This window comes from Schizophyllum commune (genome assembly GCF_000143185.2).
Source record: "Schizophyllum commune H4-8 unplaced genomic scaffold SCHCOscaffold_2, whole genome shotgun sequence".
In the NCBI taxonomy this organism is placed as follows: domain Eukaryota; kingdom Fungi; phylum Basidiomycota; class Agaricomycetes; order Agaricales; family Schizophyllaceae; genus Schizophyllum; species Schizophyllum commune.
The window spans coordinates 2395437-2419249 of NW_026089539.1; the positions used below are offsets into that span (position 1 = coordinate 2395437).

Here is a 23813-nt window from a genome sequence, read left to right on the forward strand (position 1 = left end):
GTGTGCGCCGAGCCAGCCTTCCTTTCTTCCGAGCGCGAGTCTTCGTCATACACCGTCTGCGCCTTCTATCTAAGCACATTCAACCATCCGCCGAACGGTAAACCCATCTACCCCGTCCTGTCTTGAAGCCGCTGCGGATCTGAGCATCGAGCAGCTAGACGTATAATCGCTGGCTGCCGATTCGACACCACCCGTCGTTGAAGTTCACTGGCTCAAAGGGGATAGGGCATGTGAGGCGCCACGCCATCACCGCTGCCCCGCATGCCGCCCGGAGCTCCGCCTCGAACCGTCCATCCCGCCGCCACTACCCCGGGGTCAGCTGAACTGTGTAGCGGGGTATTTGAGAGAGGAGCGAAGAATCCCCAAGCCAATACCCATCCTCCTTGACCTTGTACTCCCATCTCTCGCTGCCATGTCCGACATCCCTCTCGAGCAGCACACTGTCAAGCTCGTTCTCAGCAGCCTCTGCGCGCCGAGCCCTTCGATCCCAGAGCACTTCGTGTCCCCTCTGCTCGCGAAGCGGCACGCATTACTCGATCTCTCTCCCGAGCAGGACGCGGAGGCCTACCTGCTCTGGCCGTCCGATGACAACGCTCGGATCATGGGCGCACTGCGCGTTCTCCAGGTCTCCGACTACGACTTCTATCCCATCCAGTACACCGCTGATCCCGAGTCTGTTTTCGCGCACGTACACGTCCGTTCTAACGCCGCCGATGAAGTGCGCGTCGTCTTCAACTGGGACGCGGAGGACGCGCAGTGGAAGTACCACAACGTTGGCCTGATGCCGTTTCCGGCGAATAGCCACACGTCGCTGGAGGATGCGCTGAAGGAGGGGACGCCGGGCCCATCGTCGGGGCATGCGCAGGCTCCGGAGCCTGTGTATCACGACGATGACGACTACTGGAATGCGTACGGGCAGGATGATGACGGTGACGAGGAGCCGTCGCACCATACCGCGCACCAGCACCAGGACGGATCCGAAGACGCCTACTGGGCTCAGTATTCTGCCATTCATGGTGCGTGATAGACTCAGATGGTGCTCCATCATACGCTAATCTCTACTATTTTCGACAGGCACGGCCGATTCGACGATCCCCTCCCCTCTGCCTGCTCAGAAGCGCCGTACACACTACTTCGAGCATGCCGACGACGAGAGCGTCCTCGCTGCCGGGTTCGCCTCCATGCGCCCTCGCCTCCCATCCGACCCACCATGCCCTGTCGATCTCAACAACAGGCTGGAGAATATCTCGCCTCGCTCAAACTCCCCCATCATGATGGCGGACGATCATGAGCTCGAGGCGCGTCGCTTTGGGGAGGATGCCGAGGAGGAGGGCGACTCAGCGTCTACTGGCACGCTTGGGGACCTATCCGCCGCACCCTCTCCGAAGGCAGGTGGAGACAAGGATGAAAGCGTCGTCGCAAGCATCGCCGTGTTCGACGAAGAGACGGAGGCTTTGAAGGACAGCATCAAGGGTCTGTATAAGCTCTGGAAGCTGAAGCGGGGTATGACGGTGAAGGGTAGCGACGATCTCGCACGTCTCGCGTTCACTGCTGTGGTCAGCGATGCAATCGCGACGGCGTGAGATGGTTCTCATGCGCGCACGTCGGCGTGGGATTGTCCGTATACGCTAGTCTACTTGACACATACACTCATCATGATTCAATTGATTCGTTTGCATGTCTGCCTGGTCCCCTTGTTCTCAATGCGTTACGCTGAGCTATGTCCATCGAGTCCGAGCTGTGGGTGGCTTGTTGCGCGATCACGTGTACGCGTCATGATCAGCGCTCTTGCCCGCTGCATTTCCTATCCTTACCGCGCCCTTCATCCCGCTCAGTCGATGCCAGCTGAAGAGAACTCTGAGAAACAGGCTGCGCACTCAGACGGAGAGCAACCAGTGCACGCGTCGCTGCCGTCGCAACAACTTGACAATTCGGGAGCCAGCTCGAGCAACCAGATCGCACCGTCCGAGGGACAGTCAGCAGAGGCCGCGCAGAACGCGGGTGAGTGGTATCGGCTGTATGATATACTTTACACGTACTCACGCTCATCAGACAAAGATTCCGAGGACGAAAGCGACGCGTCGCATACCGCTGTTCGCGCATCACCCCCTCGCTCTACGCAGCCTCAGCCATTCCCCCTCTCCCCACCTACGCCAAAGATTGAACTTCTGCCGGAACCTGAGACCGTCGAAGACGACCTATCAGACGACTCCGACGAATTCCCCGCCCTCGACGAGCTCGTCGATCAGATGCATCCGGAACGAAGCAGCCAGAGCCACACCGTAAAGGACGAATCATCGCCACCAACAAGTAGAGCTGCCGTGAAGGAGGAAGCCCCAGATGATAATATCATCTACGTCTCTTCCCGCGAACCCAGTCCCATGTCTCGGTACCCAGCAACCCAGCCTCCCCCATCCTCGAAGCGTCAGAAACCGAGGTTCTCCAGCGCCACGCAGCCATCAGCATCCCAATCCCCTCAGATCAGACCTAAGCCCGCATCTGCTCGCGTCACTAGCCACTCCAGTTTGAAGCGCAGGCTCTCGTCCGCATCTGTCTCTGGGAACGCGTCCGCCTCTCCGAAGCGCCCCCGGAAGTTCAAGAAACACGAGGATTTCTGGGCACTCGATGGCAGCGTCATCCTGCAAGTCGAGGACTATCAGTTCAAGCTGCACCGTAGCTCCCTCGCTAAGCAATCTGCGTGGATGAGCGTCTTGTTTGAGGAGGCTCCTGACGGGGAGGACGTCGGTGGCATGCCCATCTACTGCCTCGACAAGACCGGTCTACGAGCCAGCGACTTCGAAGTACTCCTCCGGACATGGGAGAACGCGATGTGAGTCATAGTGCAACTGCGGAAGTCCCTCCCTCATTGACGCATATACAGCCAATTCGCCAAAGAACCCGCGCCTTTCGCCACCATCGTGAGCGTCCTGCGCGCCTCCATGGCTCTCCACTTCCTCGACTACGAAGCATTCGCGCGCGACCAGCTCGAGAAGCTCTGGCCCGCCGGCCTCGACGACGTCACGCCCACCCGCATCCACAACGCCATCGGCACCATCGTCATCACGCGCGACGGACAGCTGCCAGCCGTTCGGAAGCGTGCGATGTACGAGCTCGTGCGCACCGAGGGCTTCGGGCAGAGCGAGGCCGGCGAGGAGAAGCTCACCGACACAGAGCACCGCGCGCTGGTGCGGGCACGCGAGAAGCTCACCTTCGCCTGGGTCATGAACTCGGGAATCATGGCGCCGAAGGTGCCGAGACCCAGCGACGGTCGGCATGGATATCTCAACTGTGTGGAAAGCACCAGGCTGGGCGATAGCAAGTACTGCGAGGTCATCCGAGAGGCGAAGATCATCGAGCAATATATGAACGACGCCATCTGCGGGTTCAAGGCTTTGATTGATATCGACTGGGAGAAACATGGATTCTGCCAGAAGTGCGCAGATGACAGGAGATCGGCCTGGAGAGAGCTCCGAGAGAAGGAGTGGCTTAACCTCGATGAATATTTGTCGGAATTGAGTTAATCGCTGTACCTGCTTTCTGTTTGTGGCTAACCGTGCTATACGATACTCGCTCTCAGCATTTGTGACCACCAATACGTATAAGTATTCTTTCCTTACCGCGTCCAGTGACCCGAACCGCTTATTGATGACTATTGTACACATTCTGCACCTCGCGCAGACGATGGTCTAATTCCACGCAGTCAGACTCCGCGGTACGACTGGAAGTGTGCACGTACTCATATACAAGTCATCGAAGGATAGCAACGCCCTGTATTTGCCGTCGAGAAGGTCAAAGTTGGTCGAGCTTAGAAGCATCAATTACACTCACATGAACGCAAATGCTTGTTCGATCAGGGCTTCGGTGTCTGCTATACTGATTCCAAGTGCGTTGGGTACGCCCTGCATAGCGCGCAATTGACTGGTACTAGAGAATAGGGCCTGGCAGATAATGGGCCACAGCGTCTGCGATGTATCTGTGAGCCTGAACGATGGCGAGCCGGCGGATACGCACGCCAATGATGGTATTGATAGGCCCAATATCATCTATGTCAACCAGGTCGAAGAGCTTGACGAAGGACCGAGCGGCCAAGGTGGTCTTGTGCCAGGAGTCCACCGACGTTGTCACAAATGTCGAATGGAGGCAAACAATCGCTGGTGAGCGCATTCAGTCGATACATATACTGCGGGCCCGTCGAGCTGACTGACCGATATAATTAAGACAGCGCACCATGATGTGCGTGCGTAGCAACGACGGTGTGCGAGCCTGTATATTCTCGATCCTTGGCAGACCCGTACGGAATCGCTCGAGAAGATTATCATATGAGGCAAAGTCGTGGTGAAAGCGGTTCAGCTCCGCTTGGCCGGCGTCTAGGTGAAGGTTAGTCATCGACGAAATGGGCTTATGCAGAGACGGACTAGGCCGATATTGCGCGGCGAGAACTACGACGCGCTCGTACAGGAAGGAGGCCTGACAGAGAAGCGCAAGAGAAGAGCACTGCTGTAGGCCTCTCTGGGCAAGCGAGCTGCAGAATGCTTGGAGGGTCCTTCCGCTGTGCATGGCTGGCGGGACGATACCCTGAATGATTGTGAGCGACTGCTAAAAGCGACACAAGGAAAGGACTCACGCGTCCGTATTGGGACATCTCCAGAGGCCACGGTGCGTCGACCTGAGCGCCATTATCCGAGGTAATTGCAGAGCCCAGGTTCGAAGACGCCGACCAGCAAGTGCTGAGGAAGAAGACCGTCCAAAACGCACGGATGCGCTCTCCTTCGTCTACTTGGCCCACGGGCTGCGTAGAGCCCGTTGAGACGCCACCGACACTGACAGGACCGACCTTATGCATGCGGACGGCCATGACGAGGGAGACGGCGATTCCCAGATGGTAATGACCCTCTGTGACCCGGTCTTGGCGGAAGAAGTATGTGCTGAGGAGGACGTGCGCTTGCGCGACCTCGACGACTTCGTTGAGATGCTCTTCCGGAGGCAATGTCGTGTATGAAAGCGCTCTTTGCAGAAAGTCCGCTTCGTGAAGAGTGGAAGAGCTGGGACCCCGAAGGTGGGCACCCCATACGTAGACGCTCATGCGGAGGACCGGTGCTGGAGGTGAAACTCCTGCAATGTGCTGGCAGAAGCGGCCCCAGTGTAAGAAGAAACCAAATTCCTCGGCGTGCGGCTGCAAAGCCTGCAGCAGGGTTTGGACCTCCTGCATAGGAGGGTCGGTCTGGACACGGGAAATCAACGCCGCGTCCGACTCTAATCAAAAGTGTTCACTCACAAGGCTCATGATGTCGGCGCGGTGCGCTGCTGGGCCTTTTCTCGATTTCTTCGACGCTCAGGGACGAAGACAGAAGGTTCGATATGTATCGAGTTGTGCTCTGCTCGACGACTTAAAAGCAAGGCAATACCCACGAGGGCTGTAGAGCTGTCCTGACCTTGGGTTATGCAGTTGCGCCTTTCGCATAATAGTCTATGCAGGTATATCGAGCTTGCTGTGACCTGTAAAGGTAGTGACTGCAGTGATACTGCTCGCTTGTCCTTCATCTCTTCCGGCGATCAAGAGATGCAGCCGTCGGCGCCGTACATCTATCTTGAACTGGAGCCGAGAGTGGGTAAGGTCATGAAACTCCCTAAGGTCCGAATCAGATATGTAGCGCGTAAGCATGAGAAGCCAGTAGGAGTCGCCACATCGAGGTATAACAGCACCGGACGAAACGCCGTCCCAGCAGTTTGTGTCGCCACAAATGTGCCTGCTCACTGTTACCAAAGAGAGGTGCACCGCAGAGTGTGGGAGAAATAGTATAGTGTCATGATTTGGCTCAGATTTGAACACAGTCACAGTGATGGTTGGGGGCAAGGTCACCGTGAGAAGAGGCGCATCAGGCTTACGAATCCGAACAAACTATCGCAAATAGATATATTGGGGCGCTCATGATCATTGTAGTACGTCTAGCGTAAGGTATGTTGTGCATGAAAGGAAGAGCTGTCGTCTTAGTCCTGACAATGGCGACGAGTCGCTTTCAGATGCAGCCATCTGTCGTCCATCTACGCGGGGAGTGAGGCCTTCAGGCGCTTGTAGTTGACCACTGCAAACAAGGTGTTTGATTAGGGTCTTGGCATCCAGGTTCGAACCGAGCACTCACGCATTGCGCCCTCCTTGGAAGCATGGGCTGCCATGGCGTTCAGTATGGCCTTCGCGCCGCTTCGATCAGTGAACGGCCCATCCGGAGTAGCCTCAGGGAACTTGAGAGATAGTTCGGCTATCAGGGGCCAAAGTGTCTTAGGGCCGGCATGAGAAAACCGAGTTTTTTGCATGGAAAAATTACACTCACCGCCATGATAGGAGAGATCCAGGCGCCATCGTGCGGCCGGAAATTGTGAGCTGCCTTCGCAACACTGTCGACAGCAGCGGCGCACTTCATGCTCGACACCTTCGCCGACTTGATCCAGGGCGCGTGAAGGCGCGCGTGACCAGCACAGATTAGCGCTGACAGGAAAGTCAGTAATTATAGCGAAGAGAAGGCGTACGCGCTGACCATCGGTCACGATGAATAGCGCATCGCGGCGGCTTCGGTCGATCTGCAGGAGCTGAGCCTTCGTTGCTTGCAGAGCATGATCCAGGGTCTGTAGCTCTGCGGCGACCGTAGGATTAGAGGGGCGCGAATTCGGTTCTGTGCTCAATTGTCAGAAGTGCCCTCAGCATGTGAAGCAGATACGAACCAATGCGGTTACGGGTAATCACCGCGGAGCTCCTCTGCATTAGGATGGTCGCCTTGGCGTTCAAAGACAGAACGGACGTCCCGCCGGGGCTCGAGCCTCTCAGCCAAGAAGTGACGGTATCTCGGCTATGCCGGGCTTGCTATAGCGATGTCAGCAATGTGGTTTACCAAGGAGATTTGCTCGACAACACCATGAAAGCCTCCTCCGGCCAGGGCGTGTCGACCTTGATGCTCTCAAGAGCCGACGGGGAGCCATGGGCAATTGACCAATAGTTGTCAAGGACGAGGCAGGTCCAGAATGCGCGAATGCGCTCCGCGTCCGTTCCGGGATCGACAGCCGAAGCCGCATTGACGTCCGGGGAGTGCACGAGATTGAGGCGCGCCCCAAGACAGAGCGAGACGGCACTGTTGCTGTGATAAGGCCCATCCACAGACTTTCCGATGTCGAGAAAATAGAAGGAGATGAGAACCTCCGCCTGAATGATGTCGAGCAGGGCGCGCTTGTTTGCTAGGTCCTTCGGAAGGTGGTGGAGAGCCGCCGCAAGGAAATGTCGCTCCTCGTACCCGTCCACACCACCGCGGCTGAACCTTGCGCCCCATAGATGGATCGCGTGAAGCAGGGACGCCGTCGGTCTATCAGGGTGCCCCATGGGGTTCGAGATCCGCGCTAAGAAGCGTTGTCTGTCCATGAAGAACCCAAGCTGGTTTGAGTAAGGCACGAATGCGTTTAGCCTATATGGAGAAGAGTGTCAAAACCGTTGCCTCGAATGGTAATTCTCAGGGACCTACAGTACGCGCGCTGTCTGAGGCGGGGGCTCCTGAGCGTCGTCTGTGGTCAGTATGGAAAAGACGTGAATTGTCCACTATACGCACGCTTATAATAGTCGCAGCTCTCGCTTCACGGGTTGAGGTAGCGTGTTGCGCGCTACGGTGGTGGGGATTGTGCAGAGTTACCGGCTCTCCGGGGCCTTGCAGCTTGGCGAGGCGGTCTTCAAGCACAGCAACTTGTGCCTCGAGCATATCCGCCTGGGACGGACCGTCATCGGGGTACTGACAATCATCGTGTCCCGACGGCGTCTTGAGGCAGTGGCCACAAATTGGCCGACCACCGTCGCATTTCTGCGTGGAATGATGAGTGGCCGATTTGTGAGGTTAGGACCTTGACTTACGACTTTGCGGCGGCTGGAGGTTCTCAATTAGCTCAGACGCGCGAGGTCAGATCTGGTAGAGTTGACTGACCGGCAGCTATAGCAAGACTTGGCTTTGGAGGCGGTCGTGGAACTCATCTGTGCGCAAGGGAATTGGCCAGTACAGTGGATAGAGCGTGGTGTAGCTTATATATCTCTTGTCCGCCATGACGCTTGCAGTGCGGGGCGCTTGGTATAGCGAGAAGAAAGGATGATGACTCTGAAGCGGCTCAGTCCTGCGCGCTTAACACCCTTACCAAATGTCACGGTCCAGAGGTCCATTGTGGCGCAACATACAAGTCGCCAGAGGGGTTCATAGCGGGGGCGACTCCAACGGCGCGGACCCATGAAACAGACGATATGGGCCGAGCCCACACACAGCGAAGGCTGAACAAGGTCGCGCGCGTGCATCCAAAATACCACGTCTGCAGCACTATGCTCGGCCTCGAGGATCGATTGCGCTCATCCGCCGCTGTCGTATTCATTCTCTCCCGGCGTTCAAGCATCGCATATCGGAGAACACATCCGAGGAAAAAATATGACGCAGGGCAACACAGGCAGTTGAGGTGGGCCGCATTGCGCTTTCCAATTCTAGACAACAAAGGCGATGATGCGGCGTGCCACAAGGTCCTATTTGGCACACCGACGAATGCCGGCTTCACTGCTGTAGATTCTGGGGAAAGCGGAGAGTGTCTTGAGCAAGTCGAGCGCTGTAGAACAAGAGCGTTGGAAAGAAGATGCAACCGCGTGTCCGTGTGAGAGCGCGAATGATCAACGGGAACAACGGGCCGAAGGAAGATCACACGTGGAATGCACGAGCCGCCCTCTTGTTTTTCTCTCCCGACGCTGTTGCCATTGTTGAATGGTCCGAATGGTCCTCGACACCCCACTCTAGGGGCAACGAACTCTCCGCCACGCACTGGTTGTGTTTCTATCTCATTCTACAGCCGCGCCGTCTCGGCACCGCTGAGAGGCTTCGACAAAGAGACGGCGCCACCACCCGCCGCCGCGCCTCCGTCACGGAGCGACATGCTCTATCTGCTTCATCTCCAACCTTGTCGGATGGCGCCAGCGCGAGACGCGTACAGAATGGGTCTCAGGCCCTGGCACACTGCCCTACCCCAGATTCGGGATCGCTACGACGCGTCCAGGCTATTGTTACTATTCCACAGCATAAAGGCGAGGCTTCCTCCAAGCTCAATGTACGATGGCTTGAGGCGCCTCAAGGGCGGCTGATGCGTCTGCGTAATTGCGTCGTGGTTGGTCATACGGCAGGTTCATCTCAGCGGAGATTCAGACCATCGCGGACTTCGCGGCTCTACGGTCATCACAATACATTGACGTTTGTATCACATTCGTGATTTACGTGTAAAGTTAAATGGTTCGACTGGATTTTGCCTAGAACAAGCGCTGCGCGCACAGAGCAGTCGGGTTTTCACAATTTCCCCTCCGCGACCGAGCATATAGGCTTCTTACGTAGCTTCCGAGAGTGAAGGATAGCACTGCCTGCAGCTAGTGCAGATTGAGGTAAAGGATGTCCGTGAATAGCAAAAAGAGATCATGCGTTCGGAAAGACGGTAAATATACAAGGGATGTGTTGGATGCCTGCCCAGTTATACAAGAAGTATCTTCAATTATCTTGTGTACTACGTTGGACTTTAGGACTATGACCGAGTCCCTTTCGCGCGACAGAGCTCTGCGCGAAGCTTGGGAGGATCTAGTCCCGAGGGAAATTCGACTTTGTTCCAAATGGAGCAACTCAATATCTCCGTCGAATGCGGAACCTAATCTCAGGAGTTCGGTCTTTGCCGAGGCACCAAGTTGACTTTTGCGAAGGCTGATGGCCTGTGCACCGACAGACTCCATCCCCTCATAGTACATGTCAGTACTTGATATTGATCCTGCCGGGCTAGTCTCCAGTACAGAAATGAAACGACCCTGCAGGCAAGAGCAAGGCGCGAGCGCCGCAGAAATCGAAGGACATCTGCAATTGAGTAGAGCCATAGAAGCCTCTCTTCCTTTCACGAGCGACCTATACATCTGGTCGGCGGTTATGTCCGCTATACTACGAACAGAGAAGATTTTGAGACCGATATAATGATGAGCAGACGACCGGAGAAGCTCAGAAGCTCCACTTGCCTCAAACCTAGAAGAGCATCGCGCAACTCAGCTGCGCCGACATCGATTCCGCTCTACGTTCCTTAGCCAAGCCTGTTAGTGCCTCGTCCTTGTTTCTTCCGCTGGCACAAGCGGAAGAGCGTAAGGCTGAGCAATCGGATCAGATAAGCACTCATCTGACCTGTGCGTGGCACCGACCACGCTCATCGCGACAGGACCGCCGCGCTCGGGGCCCACATCCTGTAACATGGGCGTCGTCCACTCAGGAGACAGCCATTTGAGTCCAGAGCCCAGGCCAATGATGGCGTTACAGTTGCCAGAAACGCGAACCGTCACGGCGGGCGTGACTGCTGGCGAGTTGACGTCGAGCCCGGATTTGGCGCGCTGCAGATAAACAAATGACATCGATATATGCAAGCAATATGTACATTAGTGAAGATACTATGGATTGATGCGGGTTAGTATCCTCAGTCACCAGTATGACAGCATAGATCCAAGAAATAGATGGGTATAGATGCGTCCTCGCGAAGTCGAGATGAGCTCAAGCCTCGTCCTCGTCGTTCTCCTTCTCTTCGTCATCCCCCGGCTCTGGCGTGTCGTCCTCCTCGTCTTTAGTCTCTTCGTCGTCCTTGATCTCGTCCTCATCCTTGCCCGACTTGCCGTCCACGTCTGAGCGAGGTAGAGGCGGTTGACCAGGCAGCCGCTTCAAAGCGAACTTGCAGACGAGGAAGCCCTGCAGTCCCCTTTCCCTCCAGGCCTGCGGGGGTCAAGATGAGTCACCCCGTGTTCGTGGACCTAGGGAGGACGAGGGCGCACCTTTTCGACGATGTACAGGCCATCGTAGCGATAGCCCTCGGCCGGAGCGTACTCTGAGCGCAACTTGAAGCCGCGGATGACGCGCACAGGTCTCTTGGTCTCGCAAGATTTCTGGGAGCAGGTTCTGGCATCAGCGCCAGTCGCAAGGCCCCTGCAGTCAAACCTGACCTTCAGCGAGGCATTGTACTGGAAAGGCGTCAGTACGCGAAGCGCAGCCAAATGAAAAGAGACGTACATAGTTGTCGAAGTCCTGGTCAGAGGATTGCGGAGCAGTACGCAGCTGAACTGATATGTAAGAATTATGCAAGCAGTGATGACACGAGGGCGACGCACGTTCTTTGGCTTGTCTTTCGTGCCCTTCAAGTCCCTGCCACCTAATCCGACGTCAGGTATCCAGACATCGCGACATAAAAGAAACTCGCCTGAACCGGTGTATGTGAAAGCCTCTCCCACGTCCACGTCGTCCTCGTAGCCGCCACTGAGTGCGATGCTGTAGGCACCTGTCTCGGCATTGCCAGATATACCAGCAACGAGGGGCGCGTGAACCGAGTCCGCATGGCAACCTATGCGGCCCTGCCACCAGGTTCCCACTTCTATACCAGGAATCGCTCCATACCGCTTTCTGGAGCAGGTTTAGCTTCAGGCATGGAAATGTAGACTGTAGCACGCACGGGTACTTGGGCTTGCCGTCCTCACTACCCAGCTTGCCAGTGTTCTTTGACGTACGACCGGTGTCGAAGGAGACAATCGTCTTCAAGGCCTTGTTGTGCTCGGCATTGTAATCGACCGACTTGCCGGCATTGCGTGCACTGCGACGCACGCCGCTAGGTGCGTCAGCTGCCTCGACGCGCTGGGTCTTGGTGTCAGGCTCTTCGTTCTCCTCGCGGGCAGGGGGCTCCTTGCGCTTCTTCGGCGCAGCCTTCTTGGGTTTAGGCTTGGGAGCAGGTTTAGGTTTGTCCTTGAAGACTTGGGTTGTCGCAGCGTCTACTCCGAGAGAGGCGAGGAGGGCTTTGTTCTGAGCTTGGGTTAGGGATTTGAGCCAGAGGGGAGAACTTCGTTGGCCTACCCTCTCAATGTTCGCAGCCTTCTGCTTCTCATATGCGGACGGCATCTCGAACGTGCACGCGCTGCTGTGATGGCGGAACCAAACAGGTCGCGTCGCGGCAACGACGCGTCCAGTCACGCGTGACACCAGCAGACGATCGCGACGCGTGACGGCCCCTGACCTCGGTCGAGAACGTCGACCAGGCCTCGAATGGCTCTCGAGCGATTTGCTGACTGCAATGCCTGCGATCCGGTAACACACGTACCCCGCCTTTAAGAGCGGAGAGGGGGCGCTCTGGAGCTGCACAGATCACCCTTACAACCATGTCCATCGACGCCAAACTCGCCGCGGTCGACCTCAACGACAAGCACCTCGAGGATGGCCAGCGCACCCCTCAGGCGGAGGGCGTCACATGCCCAGTCACCGGTCTTACCTCTAGCGGGAAGACATGCCCCTTCGCTTCCGTCGGATCGCCGGAAAACCTACAGGAAGTAGACGAGGAGGCGCTACGGAAGGACATCAATGCACGGATGGTCTATCTCAAGGACTTCGTGAACTTTACACGCCACGACGAGGACGCCATCCGGCACGTAGGCCCGCTCATCAATGACCTTATCCCCGAGGTCGTCGACGCGCTCTACTCGAAACTCTTCGAGTTCGACATCACGAAGCAGGTATGTTCGGCGCCTCCTCCCGTAGGCCCCGAGGCTAATCACTTCGCAGGTCTTTATGCAGCGGAATGACGGCTTCGACGGACCGATCCCGACGAAGCTTGATGACCTCACGCTGGACAGCGCACAGCTTGTTTACCGTAAGGTGCGTTCAAGGACCTCCTGGGCGCGAATCCTCGACACTCCGACCCTCCCTCCTCCCGTTCATGCCCGTCCGCCCTTCATTACCGCCTTCCGCGCCCGTTCTCATCGCTCACCGTCCGCCGCAGGTATTCATGAAAAACTGGTGCCGCCGCTTGCTCTCCTCCGACTTCTCCTCGCCCAAGACCTTCACCTGGATGGACAAGGTCGGCGTCATGCACACTGGCGTCAAGTCCTTCAAGCACCGGACCCATGTTTCGCCGCTTCACGTCCCCTGTGCGTCTTGGGCGCTTGTTCTAATCGAAGTAACTTGCTTATGACCTCACAGATCGCGATTGCGCGCTTACGCTTGGCTGGGTCGGCACTGTCCTCCAGACAGCGACGTTGCAGCTTCCAGAAGACAAGCTGTCTATGAAGGAGAAGATTGACGCCGTCGGTGCGATCAACAAGATCCTCTGGATACAGAACGACCTCTTTGCTCGCCACTACATCGACGAGTAGGGGTCTTGCACGAGACGTAGCCTTATTTATGCGGACACTTGGCTCGCCTTGTAATAGCCATTGTGCAATAATCTGTACCATTACCCTGCGGAACCTCTACTACGTGTGGTCATGTCTGAGTAAGGAAGGAGCGAGAGAAGAGATCGACAAGTGCGTTTTCCGATATGCGTTTTCGTGATATTCAGGGAATAAATACACAGGGAAGATGAGTCCAATCCGTCTGAGTAAAGAGCGAGCCGAGAGTGAGGGTAATGTCGATGTCGGTGAGGGTTCGGGCGGTACCATGCATGGGTCTGTTGGCCAGAGGCCCCGAGCTTACTATTCCCGAGCTTACTTGATGCGCTTGAGCTGAGGGATTGTAAGTATCGATTATCACACAATGGGCAAGGTCAGAATAACTTACACGCTCGGTGTTGGTGAATATCTTCTGGTCGAGGTTGACCGTCTTGCCCTCGATGCGGTCAATGCGCGAGTTCTGCGTGTCAAGCTCCTGTCCCATGGCCGAGCCAAGCGCCTTCAGCCTCTTCGTCATCTCGCTAATCTCATCCAGGTTGTCGTCGAGCTCGTCCTCCATCTCATCGTCGGACGCGGTGGCCTCAAACTGGTAGCGCTTGCGCTGCTCCTTGCGCGCGGCGAGCTGCGCCTCCGTCTTGTAGCGGCCGCTGCCGCCGCCGACGCCACCGCTCGTGATGTCGTCCTCGTCCTCGTACCCGCGGCCATAGGTCGCCGCGCGCCCGAGGCGGTTCTGCGTCTCACGGATGTCCATCATGCCGCGCTCGCGCTCGGAGCGTTCGTCTTCGTAGCGACGCTGGATCTCAGCCTGCTTCGCAGCACGCTTAGCATCCTTGTTGAAGGTGATGACCGGGCGGAAGATGGAGCGGTTCAGCTGCTTGAGCTCGTCCGTGCGGTCAGCGGCTGTCTGGGAGTGACCCTTGGAAACATCGAGGTGGCGCTCGGTGTTGGCGAGTTTCTCTGCGGAGGAAGACAAGATCAGAAAACTGTGATAAGGCAAGCGTTGTTAGGACGCACCTGACTGATCGCCCAAGCGACCGAGGGTGTTGCGTGCGGTCTCCTCCGCCTCGCGGGCCATGCGCAAGGCGTTGCGGGTAGAGTTCACAGATTCCTGCTTGACGAAGCGGGTCTGCTGCTTGATTCCCTCCACATCCTCGTCGTTCTCCTCGCCGGGGTTGGGCTCACGAATCTGAGGACCGTCGAAGAAACGCCCAGACCCCGTCTTCGCGGGATTGAGGCCGGAGAATAGCTCCGCACGATCGCGGTCAGCATCCCCAGCGACACCGCCGCCACGGCTGTACGCATCGCCCACGCTGGCATTGCGTGCATACTTGTCCCGGTACGACATGGCAGACGACGCCTGGTCGTTAAGCGTGGTGCCGCTCATGTTGTTGTAGTTGGGGTCGCCGTACCCCGGACGACCGCTCCCTGCGCTGTTGCTCCTGTCGCCGTAGCTGCTCCCGTAGGGATCACCATCGCGGCTGGCGACGTAGGTGCGTGCGTTGGATGGTCGATAAGCGGGCTGGGGCGAGGCGCCGCCAGACTTGCCACCTGGGGCCGGAGACGTCCTGCGCGCGGGCTCCTCCACGGGAGGAATGAGAGGCTTGTTGGGGTTTTTCTTTCGGAGGAAGGACATGATGCAGGCCCGGGACAACTTCTGGTGATTGGTCTGGCCCGGTCAGGCGGGTCAGGCGCACTGCGTGCCACTGCCCGTGCAGTGCCTTCTCTACACGTGACGCTAGGCCAGAGCACCCACAATCCTTATGGCCTCCCTAGTTAGCTTTTCTCGGGAGCGACGCCAGTTAGATGCCTGCATTTCGCTATACTCCTCGCGGTACTCAAAGTGAAGCAGATCAAACAGCAGCGAGTTTGATATCAACTTCGTTGAACTTGTAAGTGAAGGTTACTTCCTTACGCACAAAAGGACTTGCCACGCAAGCCTCCCTGTGCCTCAACGCCACCCAGATGGGCATCTGCGATACCTCAGACGCTGGCATGAGCGCGTTGACGTCGGCACAATACCCTCAAAAGGCAGAGACCTCGTCCGCAAAGCGGAAGGTATGCGTACCGTTCTGCCTTGATCAAAAGGGGAGAGACACCGAGTCGTTATCCATTGAGACGTACTGAGGGATGTGCTCGATATGCCCTGAAGCCGGGAGTAGGAAATCGCCTCAACGACCACGGTGTCTTGAGGCTTGCCCTCGTGCAAATTCGATACAGTCTTGATTCATTTAGCTTTGACAGTGTCGGTACGGTCAAGGAAGATGCGTTCGCAGTAGATTCGAAGTTCACGACGATGGTGCGATGACCGAACCGCTCTCAAGCGCACACTGGCATTAAAGGCAGTACAAAGTCTATTGCTGGCCGAAGTACTCCCATTGACCGGGTTCGGGCTTCTCCTCCAGAGGCTCCCATCTAGAACGACGTCAGAATAGATCCGAGGCTCTGTGCATGTCACTCACGCCTTCCACTCCAAGATCTTCTTCGCTAGGCTGAGCTCGTCCTGCGCAACCTTGATGCTCTCCTCGATCACGCCCTCCTCGAGCTGGCTCTCCGCCGTCGCGATGTCCCCGTTCGCGGCGTTCAGGATGCCGAGCTTCTTCTGAGTGAGCGCCTCGACGGCCTGACGGTAGACCGAGCTCTCCGGCATGTTGTTGACTACCGAGAGCGTCTCGTTATAGTAGTACTTGAGCGCGGGGATGGCATTGCGGTGGACTTCAAGCCCTGTCTGGCCAGTGGTCGCCTTCAGCGGCGTCGCTGTCGGTGTTGCCTGGAATACGCGCGCGGTGGGCCGGAGCGCCTGGGCGAGGGGGCGCGTGAGGCGGAAGGCCATGGCGGTTTGCGGAGACGCGGGTGTTTGTTCCGTAAACAACGACGGCGCGATCAAAATTGCCCGCGTCTTTGCTCCGCTCGTCGTCCACCATGGCCGCCCTCTCACTCGCGCGGCCCGCGCTCCAGCTTCCCGTCTTCCGCGCGCCGCTCTGGAGACCACTCTTTGCGTCCTGGGGACTGGCCCCTGCGGCGGCGCTGGCCCCGTGGCGCACACAATCCGCTCCTTCTCCGACTTGGGACATTCGCGCCCGCCTCCAATCACTGCTTGAGCTGCTTCCGGGAATTGTGCTCGCGGTGCCAAAGAAGAAGACTTCGCACTCGAAGAAGCGTATGCGCGCGGCTGGGAAGGGTCTAAAGGACAAGCAGAGTGCGTATCCAGACGTGTGTCCTATGGATGGCTTTCCTCATACTACACCTCTAGACATCGTATCTTGCCCTGGATGCGGGTCACCAAAGCTTGCGCACCATCTGTGCGGAAAGTGCTATGGCTTCTTGTCCAAGCTCTGGAAGGGCAAGTTCCACAGACATGGGGACATGCCCGACCTGTCATGATTTGACGCCCGTGAAGGCGGCATAGTTCCTAGTAACTGGTATGTCCAAGCATACACCTCGGGATACTTAACTTAGTCCCACACCCAGCTGCCGCCGCCCCGGTGCCCTGCGCGACGTAGTCATTGGACCTTTCCGAAGGCTGGGGAGGGAAACGTCGGCCGCATAGCATGTTGACATCACGAGCGTAGATTCCCCTGCCCATACTTGCATCTCCTCCCTCGTTAGTTCACGACCACATCACTCTTGAACCGATGCGTTCAGGCGCTGCTGGATAAATGCACAGGAGGAGATTGAACCCCCTCATCCCTCGCATGGTCTTTGCTCAAATGACTTCGACGTCGGCGTAAATGTCTAGTGCGCCCGGACTTCCATGCCAGCAAAGCTGCACCTATGAGTATTTTGTTCACATTTCTCGACAATAGAGCACGAACCATCTATTTGCAAGTCCCACGAAGATCACTGTCCTACGATCCGCATGCCGCTCAGAAGGCGGGCCTGCAGAATGCGCATTCTGAGCTCGTCGTCAATGCATGCAGTACGGTGAAGTAGTGGTAAATGGTAATGTACTATGATACAAGTGATGGAGCAGCAGAACAACAAGCAGTGCAAATCATCTGTCCGTGAGAGGGCCTTCACGCCACTGAAGCAAGCATCGCTACCGCGCCGCTTTACTGGGCGCGCCAGTGCGAGGGCCAGCCAAGTTCAGCTTGAGCGTCGGCACTCCAGGCTTAGTCTTGCGACCGAGCGGGGCGCCGAGCTTGGAGCTGTTCCCGCCAGGTGGTCCTATCCGGGGTGTCCGACCGTTGACGTGCGCGCCCGAACGGGTGATGCTAGGTGGCAGTGAGCTCGATGGCTTCTTGATCTCGTACTCCCATGTCGTGTACAACCGGGCGTCGGGCGCAATGCGTTCCTTATCCTCCTGTTTTTCAGACTTGTCGTCGTCCTTCGAAGGCGCAGACGACCACGGTGCTAGAAAGCCGGGCCCGAAGATCGCGGGGTTGCCGTTCGCCCTCGTCAACACATTTGGGTGTGCCAAATGCGTGATACGTTTGTGCACATTCGACTGCGCAAGAAAGTGAGCGAATCAGCAAAGGAGAGCATATGAGCAGACGTACGCTCAAGACATCGCTGGCGATGTTGTCCAACTTCCCCTCCAGGCTAGTCGACATCTCCGCGACGCCTCGGTCTGGAGGTAAAGTGGAACGATTCATGATGATTGGCCACTTCGGAGGTTGCGGTTTGTTCTTGTCGTTATGCCCCTTACTATGGTGCCCTTCACGCTTCGCGGGAGCGCTCATGCCACCAGCCTTCAGAGTACCAACCGGAATAGGGTACCCGCCACCCACACGACCGACGGCTGAGCCCCGCGTATCTGGCTGCACCGCGCCGTAGAGTGTGTCGGGAACGTCGAAATGCCGCATGCTGGTCGAGGGCGCATTGTTCAGAGCGGATTGCAATGTTAGCAGAACTGCATGACGACCCTGGGTAGACATGGGTATCGTATGCACGCCTGAGGACGACGTTTGCACGGTGGTGTCTGGCAGTTGTACGTCGCGCTTGTTGTTGATGACGTAGGCAGATGCCTTCATCGTCAAGAAATGCGGGTGACCAAGCAGCTTCGACCTGTTTGAGGGGCGACCATCCACTGCAGACGACAAGTCGGCGTCGGGATCGGGGGGCTGCAAAAGGTAGATGAATTAATGGCGTGAGATACTACTGATATACGAACCGCAGAAGGCAGATGCCACTCTTGAAGGGAACCAAGGGATGATTGCGAGTAGGGTATCGGGTTGAGCTCGGTATAATCCGTGCTGCTGGACATGGCAGCAGTCGGAGGGGGTAAAGGGAGAGGCAAGTTCTCGACTTTCACCGTCGGGGCAAGTTCCGGTTGCGTGGATTGCGCGCGGGAAGGCAGAGCGCTTTCTAGTTCCAGCGGGTCGACGTCCTCGTCGTTCGCGGGTTTGGGGAAGGGCGGTAGAAAAGAGGGAACATAGTCGGGCGCGTTCCAACCGTTCTTTTTATGTCGTTTGTGTGGATGGGGGGATGGTGGTGTGGGGAGCTGCAAACGTGGCGACGGTACTCTGTGCTGCGGGTCGAGGGCGGGCGGTTGGCCCTCTTCGCGCTCAGAGCCCTGGGTCGCATCCATTGGCTCAACTTCAGATCTCTGAGCGGGGATCTCTTCCTCTTCGCTCTCTGAGTCGGAAGTTGGATATTCCGCGTCCGGATCTAGTGGCGCGTAAACCAGCGGGATCGTGTCATCGTGGTCCTGCTTCAGGCCATCTGCAAGATGAGCTGGGTGGATGGGTCAAAAACGTTGTCGTGGGCGAAGGGGGGCCACGCACCATGCATTTCCGCCAGTTCTTCCATGCGCCGAGTCGAGGTCGACATTCTCGGGGTGTATCCCGCACGCGCCATATCAACCGCTTCTCCTTGCACGTAGTCCTGGAGTTCCTCCAAGCTGAATCCCAGGTCTTCTATGGCGTGTAGGGCATCGTGTACGTTGATGGACGAGCGACCGGCATGCTGGGCGTACTGGGCGCAAGTCTGCGCGAGGACGAGATAGTAGCGCGCAAAGATATCTGCGAGGATATGGGTCGCATTGGAGGAGGCTCTAGAGAACGAGTTCGCGTGCAGAACGCGGTGAACAGTCGATTCAACAAGCTTCTGCGTCGCGCCGTCCATGGCCTTGACGGTCGCGGACAACAACAGGAACACGCGGATGACGTTACGAAACACGTGCAAATATGTGTCCTTATGGACCTCACGGTTGAACATTGCTCGTCGCTTAAGCTCGTTCATCTACGAGATTACATGAGCAAGTGACGGATAGTAACTAGTGCAATCAAGCAGGGTGAAGGCCATCCCACTGGTGCGAAAGCGCCATTGGAGTTTTCTGACTCTTCATCGCCCGCTTCGTCCATGCCCTCAGTCCAGCCGATACTAACTGAGGACGTGAAGGTGTTGCCACTTGTTACCGGGTCAGACGCCGTGACCGTCTGTTTGTCCGCCAGAGGCATCCGCTCGCCAGACCCGTCCGCCGCAGTAAAGTTTGAATACGACAGATACTCGTTAGCCGAGTTCATCGCTGCCAACTGAAACCATGCCCAATCGCCGCCTTTCTCCCAAGTAATAGCCGTTTCGAAATCGGAGCGGGTGGTATTCTGCAACGAGATGACGTCCTGCGGCGCTTCACTTGTCGACCCGAAAAGCTGCCAGTAGTTCACCTCCGTTGCGCCGTTCCAGCTGGCGTATACGGTCGTCGAAGGGGACGTGGTGACATTGATGGAAGGAAGTTCCGTAGGTCGACCGGTCCAGTTGAAGCGAAATGCTCGATCTGAGTGAAGCAGTTCAGTATCTCAAGTTCATAAAATAAGTGAAAAGACGCACAGCTAGAGATTGACCCATCGTCTAACAGCCCAAATCGGGCGGCCCATATCATGTCCCCTTCGGAGGTGTATTCTGATATATACGGGACTTGCCCCCATCTGCTCTGCGTCAGCTTTTGACGGTCACACAAGTACCGGTACATACCCGACGAGAGCGTTCCCGTTCGCCAGCATCTGCACGTTACCCTGCGACTGCGATACAGTGCTGTTGTAAGGCAAAAACTCTTTGTCGAGCGTGACCTTCATATTCTGATAATCAAGCTCGAGGACGATGCCCCGGGCCGACGTTTCGTTGTCGCCTCGGTTGGTGCCACCATTGTCGAAAACGCTGTGATGACCAGGTCAGCGATGTCAAGCGTCTCATCGTAGGATGCACTCACGATATGTGGTGATTATCCAGCCACCTCGCGTCGTGTTGCCAATAGAAATTGGTGCCTTCGCCCATCTCGAAGCTTGATTTGTTGCCGCCAATTGACCATAGAATATCCCCGCCGCCGTCAATGTAGTATAGTGTATGGCAATGGCGAGAGGAGATGAGGTAGTGCCCATAGTCGTCCTTCATGATGCTATTGATATGGAAGTAGTCCCAGGGCTCGTCAAAGGTACCGCCGGCACCTTGGGAATCCCAGTAGCAGTCGTGCGCATCGACGTGCTCATGCGAGCGCCATGTAAATATCTCTTCGCCTGCAGCCAATCATGATCAGCTAGCAGTGACTTTCGAAGGTGGCATACCTGTCGTGACATTTATTTCCTGAGATCATCAGAAAGCGCCCCGTTGTATCGTATGAGTCTGCCCACCTGGAACACTCCGTCTAGCACGTATCCGTCTGGGTATCCCCAGTCCGTGAGATTATAGGGTTGCGTGACATAGGATGTCATCAACGCCGTATTGTTCGATGTTATCTGGCCCTGCGGGAAAGTCAATCTCCAAACTTTGCCCCTCTGGAATACATCATACCTCATGGATATCCGCATACGCATCACCCAGACCGCTCGTGGAGCTGTGCAAAGCTGTGAGCATTGTGAAATAAAGGCGAGCTGCCACACTTACATGTTGGCCACGACCTCATAGCGATTGTTCAGAAGGAGATAAAAGCCGTTTCCGTAGCCACCAGACTCGATTGGTCCCGTGTAGAGCATGATATGATCCTGACCCTCGTAGCTGACGACGGTAAACTGCATCGTCGTGCCATACTCGACCCCAGACCAGACGAGCTGACCCTGCTGGTTGAAGATGAGGGGACCAGCCTGCTTGGCATCCGTACCTGCCGGACCGGTCAGTCTAATGATCTCCATTCTCTCAAAGACATACCTCGGGGCGCAAAGAAAATCAGGCCGTTGGATGCGAGGGCAGCGGAGGTGTCGTTGAAGCCGACCTCGAAGTTCCACATAGCGCTGCATGAGATCGATACCTACTGCGAGGTGCGAGTTATCAATTTGGTGGACGTACGGAGTGTAGCTCGACGCATCGTAGCTCTGCGCTGGGGCAAGGCCATATGCGCCATCGTCGTATTCTTTGCTCGCGGTGTACGCGCCAGTTATGGCTGCTCGAGCGAGAAGATGTAAGTGCAATGGCGCGAGGGATAGCAAGAGACAACTCCGGGGCTGCATCTTCGTGCTAACTCGCCGCTTCTACGAGTGCAGACTAACAGTCAGACGAGAGATGGCGATTGCGGACAAACCAAGATTTAGCCGTCAGCCTGTGCGAGGTCCCGGAACACAGCAGCGTCAGCATTGGACCCCTCGCCCGCCGCGCAGGCGGCGCAGCTCGCCCATTCGGAGGCCGCTGAATTTACAATTCTGCGACGGTGCCGCGCCGTTGCGGCGAGATTAGTATGGTACAGCCTCTAGCCTTGGCAGTCATCGAGAGCGCATAATTCTTTGTCATTGTCGGATGGGTGCAGAGGATAGAGAAAGGTTTGGTCGAGTTTGTTCATGAGGTACTTGAAGAGCGATCGCGCCATGGACGACTTCGGCCAATGCCGGGCACATAAATTACTTGATTGGGATCAAGCGGAAGGTGGACCCACGCTCGGCCTGGTATCTGAGACTGGAAGGTAGCACAAGACACAAACGACATGCATTTCTTGGCCACGCTCATACAAACTATATTACACACCCTTCTTGATACATTCTTCATTCCCTTCGCCGGTGTGCTGGTAGACTACAGCTTGCTCGTCGTTGAGATTAAGGTGCTCGTGTTCGGCAAAGTGTCCAGGGCATCGCGCGTAATCTGGTCGATACTCTGGAAGCCTCCGACATTCATGAGGATATCGAAGTCAGCTAGCAGGCTCTTCATGACGTGGCGCACACCGTGCTCGCCCATGATCGACAGACCGAACACCCAGAGGCGACCGACAAAGACGAACTTCGCACCCAAGGCGAGCGCCTTGAAGACGTCGGCTGCGCCACGGATGCCGGAGTCGTACATGATGTAGATCTTGTCGCCCACAGCTGCATAGACTGAATGAGCGACGTTGCCATAAAATATTTGGAACGGGTCGCTTACCCGGGACGATCTTCTCCAGTGCATCCAAGCTCGCGATTGCACCGTCGACCTGACGGCCGGCGTGGTTGCTCACCACAATGCCGTCGATACCCAGCTCGACGCACTTCTGCGCATCAGCGACGCTCTGAATACCCTTCACCGCGAAGGGCTTGCCTCCCGATATCTTCTTCCACTCCTTCATCACCCACTCGACCTTGTCCCACGTCCAGGCGCGCCCATGCCAGACGGAGTCGATCCACATCTGGCCAGCGATCTGTGGCTGGGTCTTGGGATCGACACCCGCCTCCTTGAGGCGGCGCTGGAAGACAGGATCAGTGAGACCCAGATCCGCGCCGACACCGCGGTAGAAGGCATAGTTGGAGGTCGCGACGTCGTCGTGGCGCCAGCCCAGCTGCCAGGTGTCGACAGTGATCATGCACGCAGTGAAGCCGCTGTCGTACGCGCGCTTGAGGAGACTGAGTGTCAGCTCGTCGTCGTGCGGCATATAGAGCTGGTAGAAGCGCGGCCCGTTGCCGTTAGCAGCACCGACGCTCTCGATGGAGTTGCTTCCTGCGGTCGAGAGACAGTAAGGCAGGTTCAGCTCCTCGGCGACCTTGGCGACAGGGAGCTCTCCGAGAGGGTGGTAGATGACGTTTATGCCAATGGGAGCAAAGCCGATGGGCGCGGCGACTTTGTGGCCAAAGATAGTCGTAGCCGTATCGCGCGTGTTCGTGTCGACCAGCATCCGAGGGATTATGCGGTGGCGGTAGAAGGCCTGCCGGTTCGCCAGGTGGGTATACGACATGCCCGCGTTGGAGGACGCGTAGTACCTGCAGGTAATTAGCGATGGTGCGTTCGTCAAGGGCGATAGGTTTACCATCCCGCTTGAGTGAGCTTCTCCTTGGCGAGTTCCTCCAACTTGGCGGGGTCTGTGGGTCCAACTCAGCATCATCTCGTGACCGCGAGACAGGGGCACCCACCGGTGTTGAAAATGGGAACATCGCCTTCACGACCCTTCAGCAGGTTGTCCCGCTGGTACAGCGCGTACTGGGGCGTGGTCCTGTTGTTGATATTCGGGTTGCGAGGATCAGACATGTTGTAGGTGGTTGGGATGTGGTTAGGAGCTCGAGTCAAGGTTTTTATACCAGGCGCGTCAACGGAGAAATGATCTCATGGTCGGGTCACGTAGTTGAGCTCCATCCCATCGGAGGTAGGCAGGAGGCGCTCGCTGAGTAAACCGGATGGCGACGGGTAGAAGAGCGTGAAAGAATAGCGACGGCTTTCCGTCTTCGTGGCGGAACGTAGGAGAGACTTGAGAGTCGGTGCTGATCGGTAGGAGCACAACGGT

General features: G+C 56.8%; 12 protein-coding genes across 12 annotated transcripts; 5 read left to right on the plus strand and 7 right to left on the minus strand.

Moving 5' to 3' along the window:
* The first annotated feature begins 97 nt into the window (after positions 1–97).
* Positions 98–1682, plus strand: SCHCODRAFT_02611728 (uncharacterized protein). Its single transcript, XM_003038555.2, has 2 exons — positions 98–1016; positions 1075–1682. Exons 1-2 carry the CDS (start codon positions 413–415, stop codon positions 1581–1583), a joined length of 1113 nt encoding a protein of 370 aa, XP_003038601.2. The 5' UTR covers positions 98–412; the 3' UTR covers positions 1584–1682.
* A 156-nt stretch (positions 1683–1838) lies between these two features.
* Positions 1839–2834, plus strand: SCHCODRAFT_02488647 (uncharacterized protein; the record flags this gene model as incomplete). Its single annotated transcript, XM_003038554.2, has 2 exons — positions 1839–2001; positions 2053–2834. 2 exons carry the CDS (start codon positions 1839–1841, stop codon positions 2832–2834), a joined length of 945 nt encoding a protein of 314 aa, XP_003038600.2.
* A 267-nt stretch (positions 2835–3101) lies between these two features.
* SCHCODRAFT_02684533 (uncharacterized protein) lies at positions 3102–3521 on the plus strand (the record flags this gene model as incomplete). Its single annotated transcript, XM_003038553.2, has 1 exon — positions 3102–3521. One exon carries the CDS (start codon positions 3102–3104, stop codon positions 3519–3521), a length of 420 nt encoding a protein of 139 aa, XP_003038599.1.
* Positions 3522–4346: 825 nt separating this feature from the next.
* Positions 4347–5284, minus strand: SCHCODRAFT_02596857 (uncharacterized protein; the record flags this gene model as incomplete). The annotated part of the gene is made up of 3 exons (XM_003037226.1): positions 4347–4367; positions 4625–5221; positions 5276–5284. The coding sequence occupies 3 exons, from the start codon at positions 5282–5284 to the stop codon at positions 4347–4349; spliced, it is 627 nt and encodes a 208-aa protein (XP_003037272.1).
* A 758-nt stretch (positions 5285–6042) lies between these two features.
* SCHCODRAFT_01078873 (uncharacterized protein) lies at positions 6043–8002 on the minus strand (the record flags this gene model as incomplete). Its single annotated transcript, XM_003037225.2, has 10 exons — positions 6043–6083; positions 6141–6276; positions 6330–6484; positions 6534–6668; positions 6718–6842; positions 6885–7448; positions 7506–7534; positions 7590–7835; positions 7886–7898; positions 7956–8002. The coding sequence occupies 10 exons, from the start codon at positions 8000–8002 to the stop codon at positions 6043–6045; spliced, it is 1491 nt and encodes a 496-aa protein (XP_003037271.1).
* Positions 8003–10423: 2421 nt separating this feature from the next.
* On the minus strand, positions 10424–11972 carry SCHCODRAFT_02611745 (uncharacterized protein). Its single transcript, XM_050344493.1, has 8 exons — positions 11904–11972; positions 11509–11852; positions 11260–11459; positions 11171–11211; positions 11073–11117; positions 11006–11023; positions 10838–10948; positions 10424–10778 (listed from the first exon to the last, which is right to left on the minus strand). The coding sequence occupies exons 1-8, from the start codon at positions 11946–11948 to the stop codon at positions 10563–10565; spliced, it is 1020 nt and encodes a 339-aa protein (XP_050202313.1). The 5' UTR covers positions 11949–11972; the 3' UTR covers positions 10424–10562.
* Positions 11973–12205: 233 nt separating this feature from the next.
* Positions 12206–13195, plus strand: SCHCODRAFT_02489526 (uncharacterized protein; the record flags this gene model as incomplete). The annotated part of the gene is made up of 4 exons (XM_003038552.1): positions 12206–12556; positions 12606–12698; positions 12823–12970; positions 13023–13195. 4 exons carry the CDS (start codon positions 12206–12208, stop codon positions 13193–13195), a joined length of 765 nt encoding a protein of 254 aa, XP_003038598.1.
* Positions 13131–14882, minus strand: SCHCODRAFT_02611750 (uncharacterized protein). Its single transcript, XM_003037223.2, has 3 exons — positions 14225–14882; positions 13599–14167; positions 13131–13543 (listed from the first exon to the last, which is right to left on the minus strand). The coding sequence occupies exons 1-3, from the start codon at positions 14841–14843 to the stop codon at positions 13526–13528; spliced, it is 1206 nt and encodes a 401-aa protein (XP_003037269.2). The 5' UTR covers positions 14844–14882; the 3' UTR covers positions 13131–13525.
* Positions 14883–15417: 535 nt separating this feature from the next.
* On the minus strand, positions 15418–16064 carry SCHCODRAFT_02611753 (uncharacterized protein). The gene is made up of 2 exons (XM_003037222.2): positions 15670–16064; positions 15418–15622 (listed from the first exon to the last, which is right to left on the minus strand). Exons 1-2 carry the CDS (start codon positions 16038–16040, stop codon positions 15562–15564), a joined length of 432 nt encoding a protein of 143 aa, XP_003037268.1. The 5' UTR covers positions 16041–16064; the 3' UTR covers positions 15418–15561.
* A 36-nt stretch (positions 16065–16100) lies between these two features.
* SCHCODRAFT_02566425 (uncharacterized protein) lies at positions 16101–17039 on the plus strand. Its single transcript, XM_003038551.2, has 3 exons — positions 16101–16406; positions 16461–16629; positions 16679–17039. The coding sequence occupies exons 1-2, from the start codon at positions 16130–16132 to the stop codon at positions 16589–16591; spliced, it is 408 nt and encodes a 135-aa protein (XP_003038597.1). The 5' UTR covers positions 16101–16129; the 3' UTR covers positions 16592–16629; positions 16679–17039.
* Positions 17040–17068: 29 nt separating this feature from the next.
* On the minus strand, positions 17069–21588 carry SCHCODRAFT_01143345 (uncharacterized protein; the record flags this gene model as incomplete). The annotated part of the gene is made up of 14 exons (XM_003037221.2): positions 17069–17654; positions 17707–18270; positions 18321–18883; positions 18934–19390; positions 19537–19925; positions 19979–20076; positions 20123–20305; positions 20358–20661; positions 20710–20728; positions 20776–20886; positions 20936–20978; positions 21029–21242; positions 21290–21372; positions 21428–21588. 14 exons carry the CDS (start codon positions 21586–21588, stop codon positions 17247–17249), a joined length of 3597 nt encoding a protein of 1198 aa, XP_003037267.1. The 3' UTR covers positions 17069–17246.
* A 450-nt stretch (positions 21589–22038) lies between these two features.
* SCHCODRAFT_02611761 (FMN-dependent alpha-hydroxy acid dehydrogenase) lies at positions 22039–23757 on the minus strand. Its single transcript, XM_003037220.2, has 4 exons — positions 23446–23757; positions 23343–23394; positions 22487–23295; positions 22039–22431 (listed from the first exon to the last, which is right to left on the minus strand). Exons 1-4 carry the CDS (start codon positions 23558–23560, stop codon positions 22142–22144), a joined length of 1266 nt encoding a protein of 421 aa, XP_003037266.1. The 5' UTR covers positions 23561–23757; the 3' UTR covers positions 22039–22141.
* Positions 23758–23813: the final 56 nt, after the last annotated feature.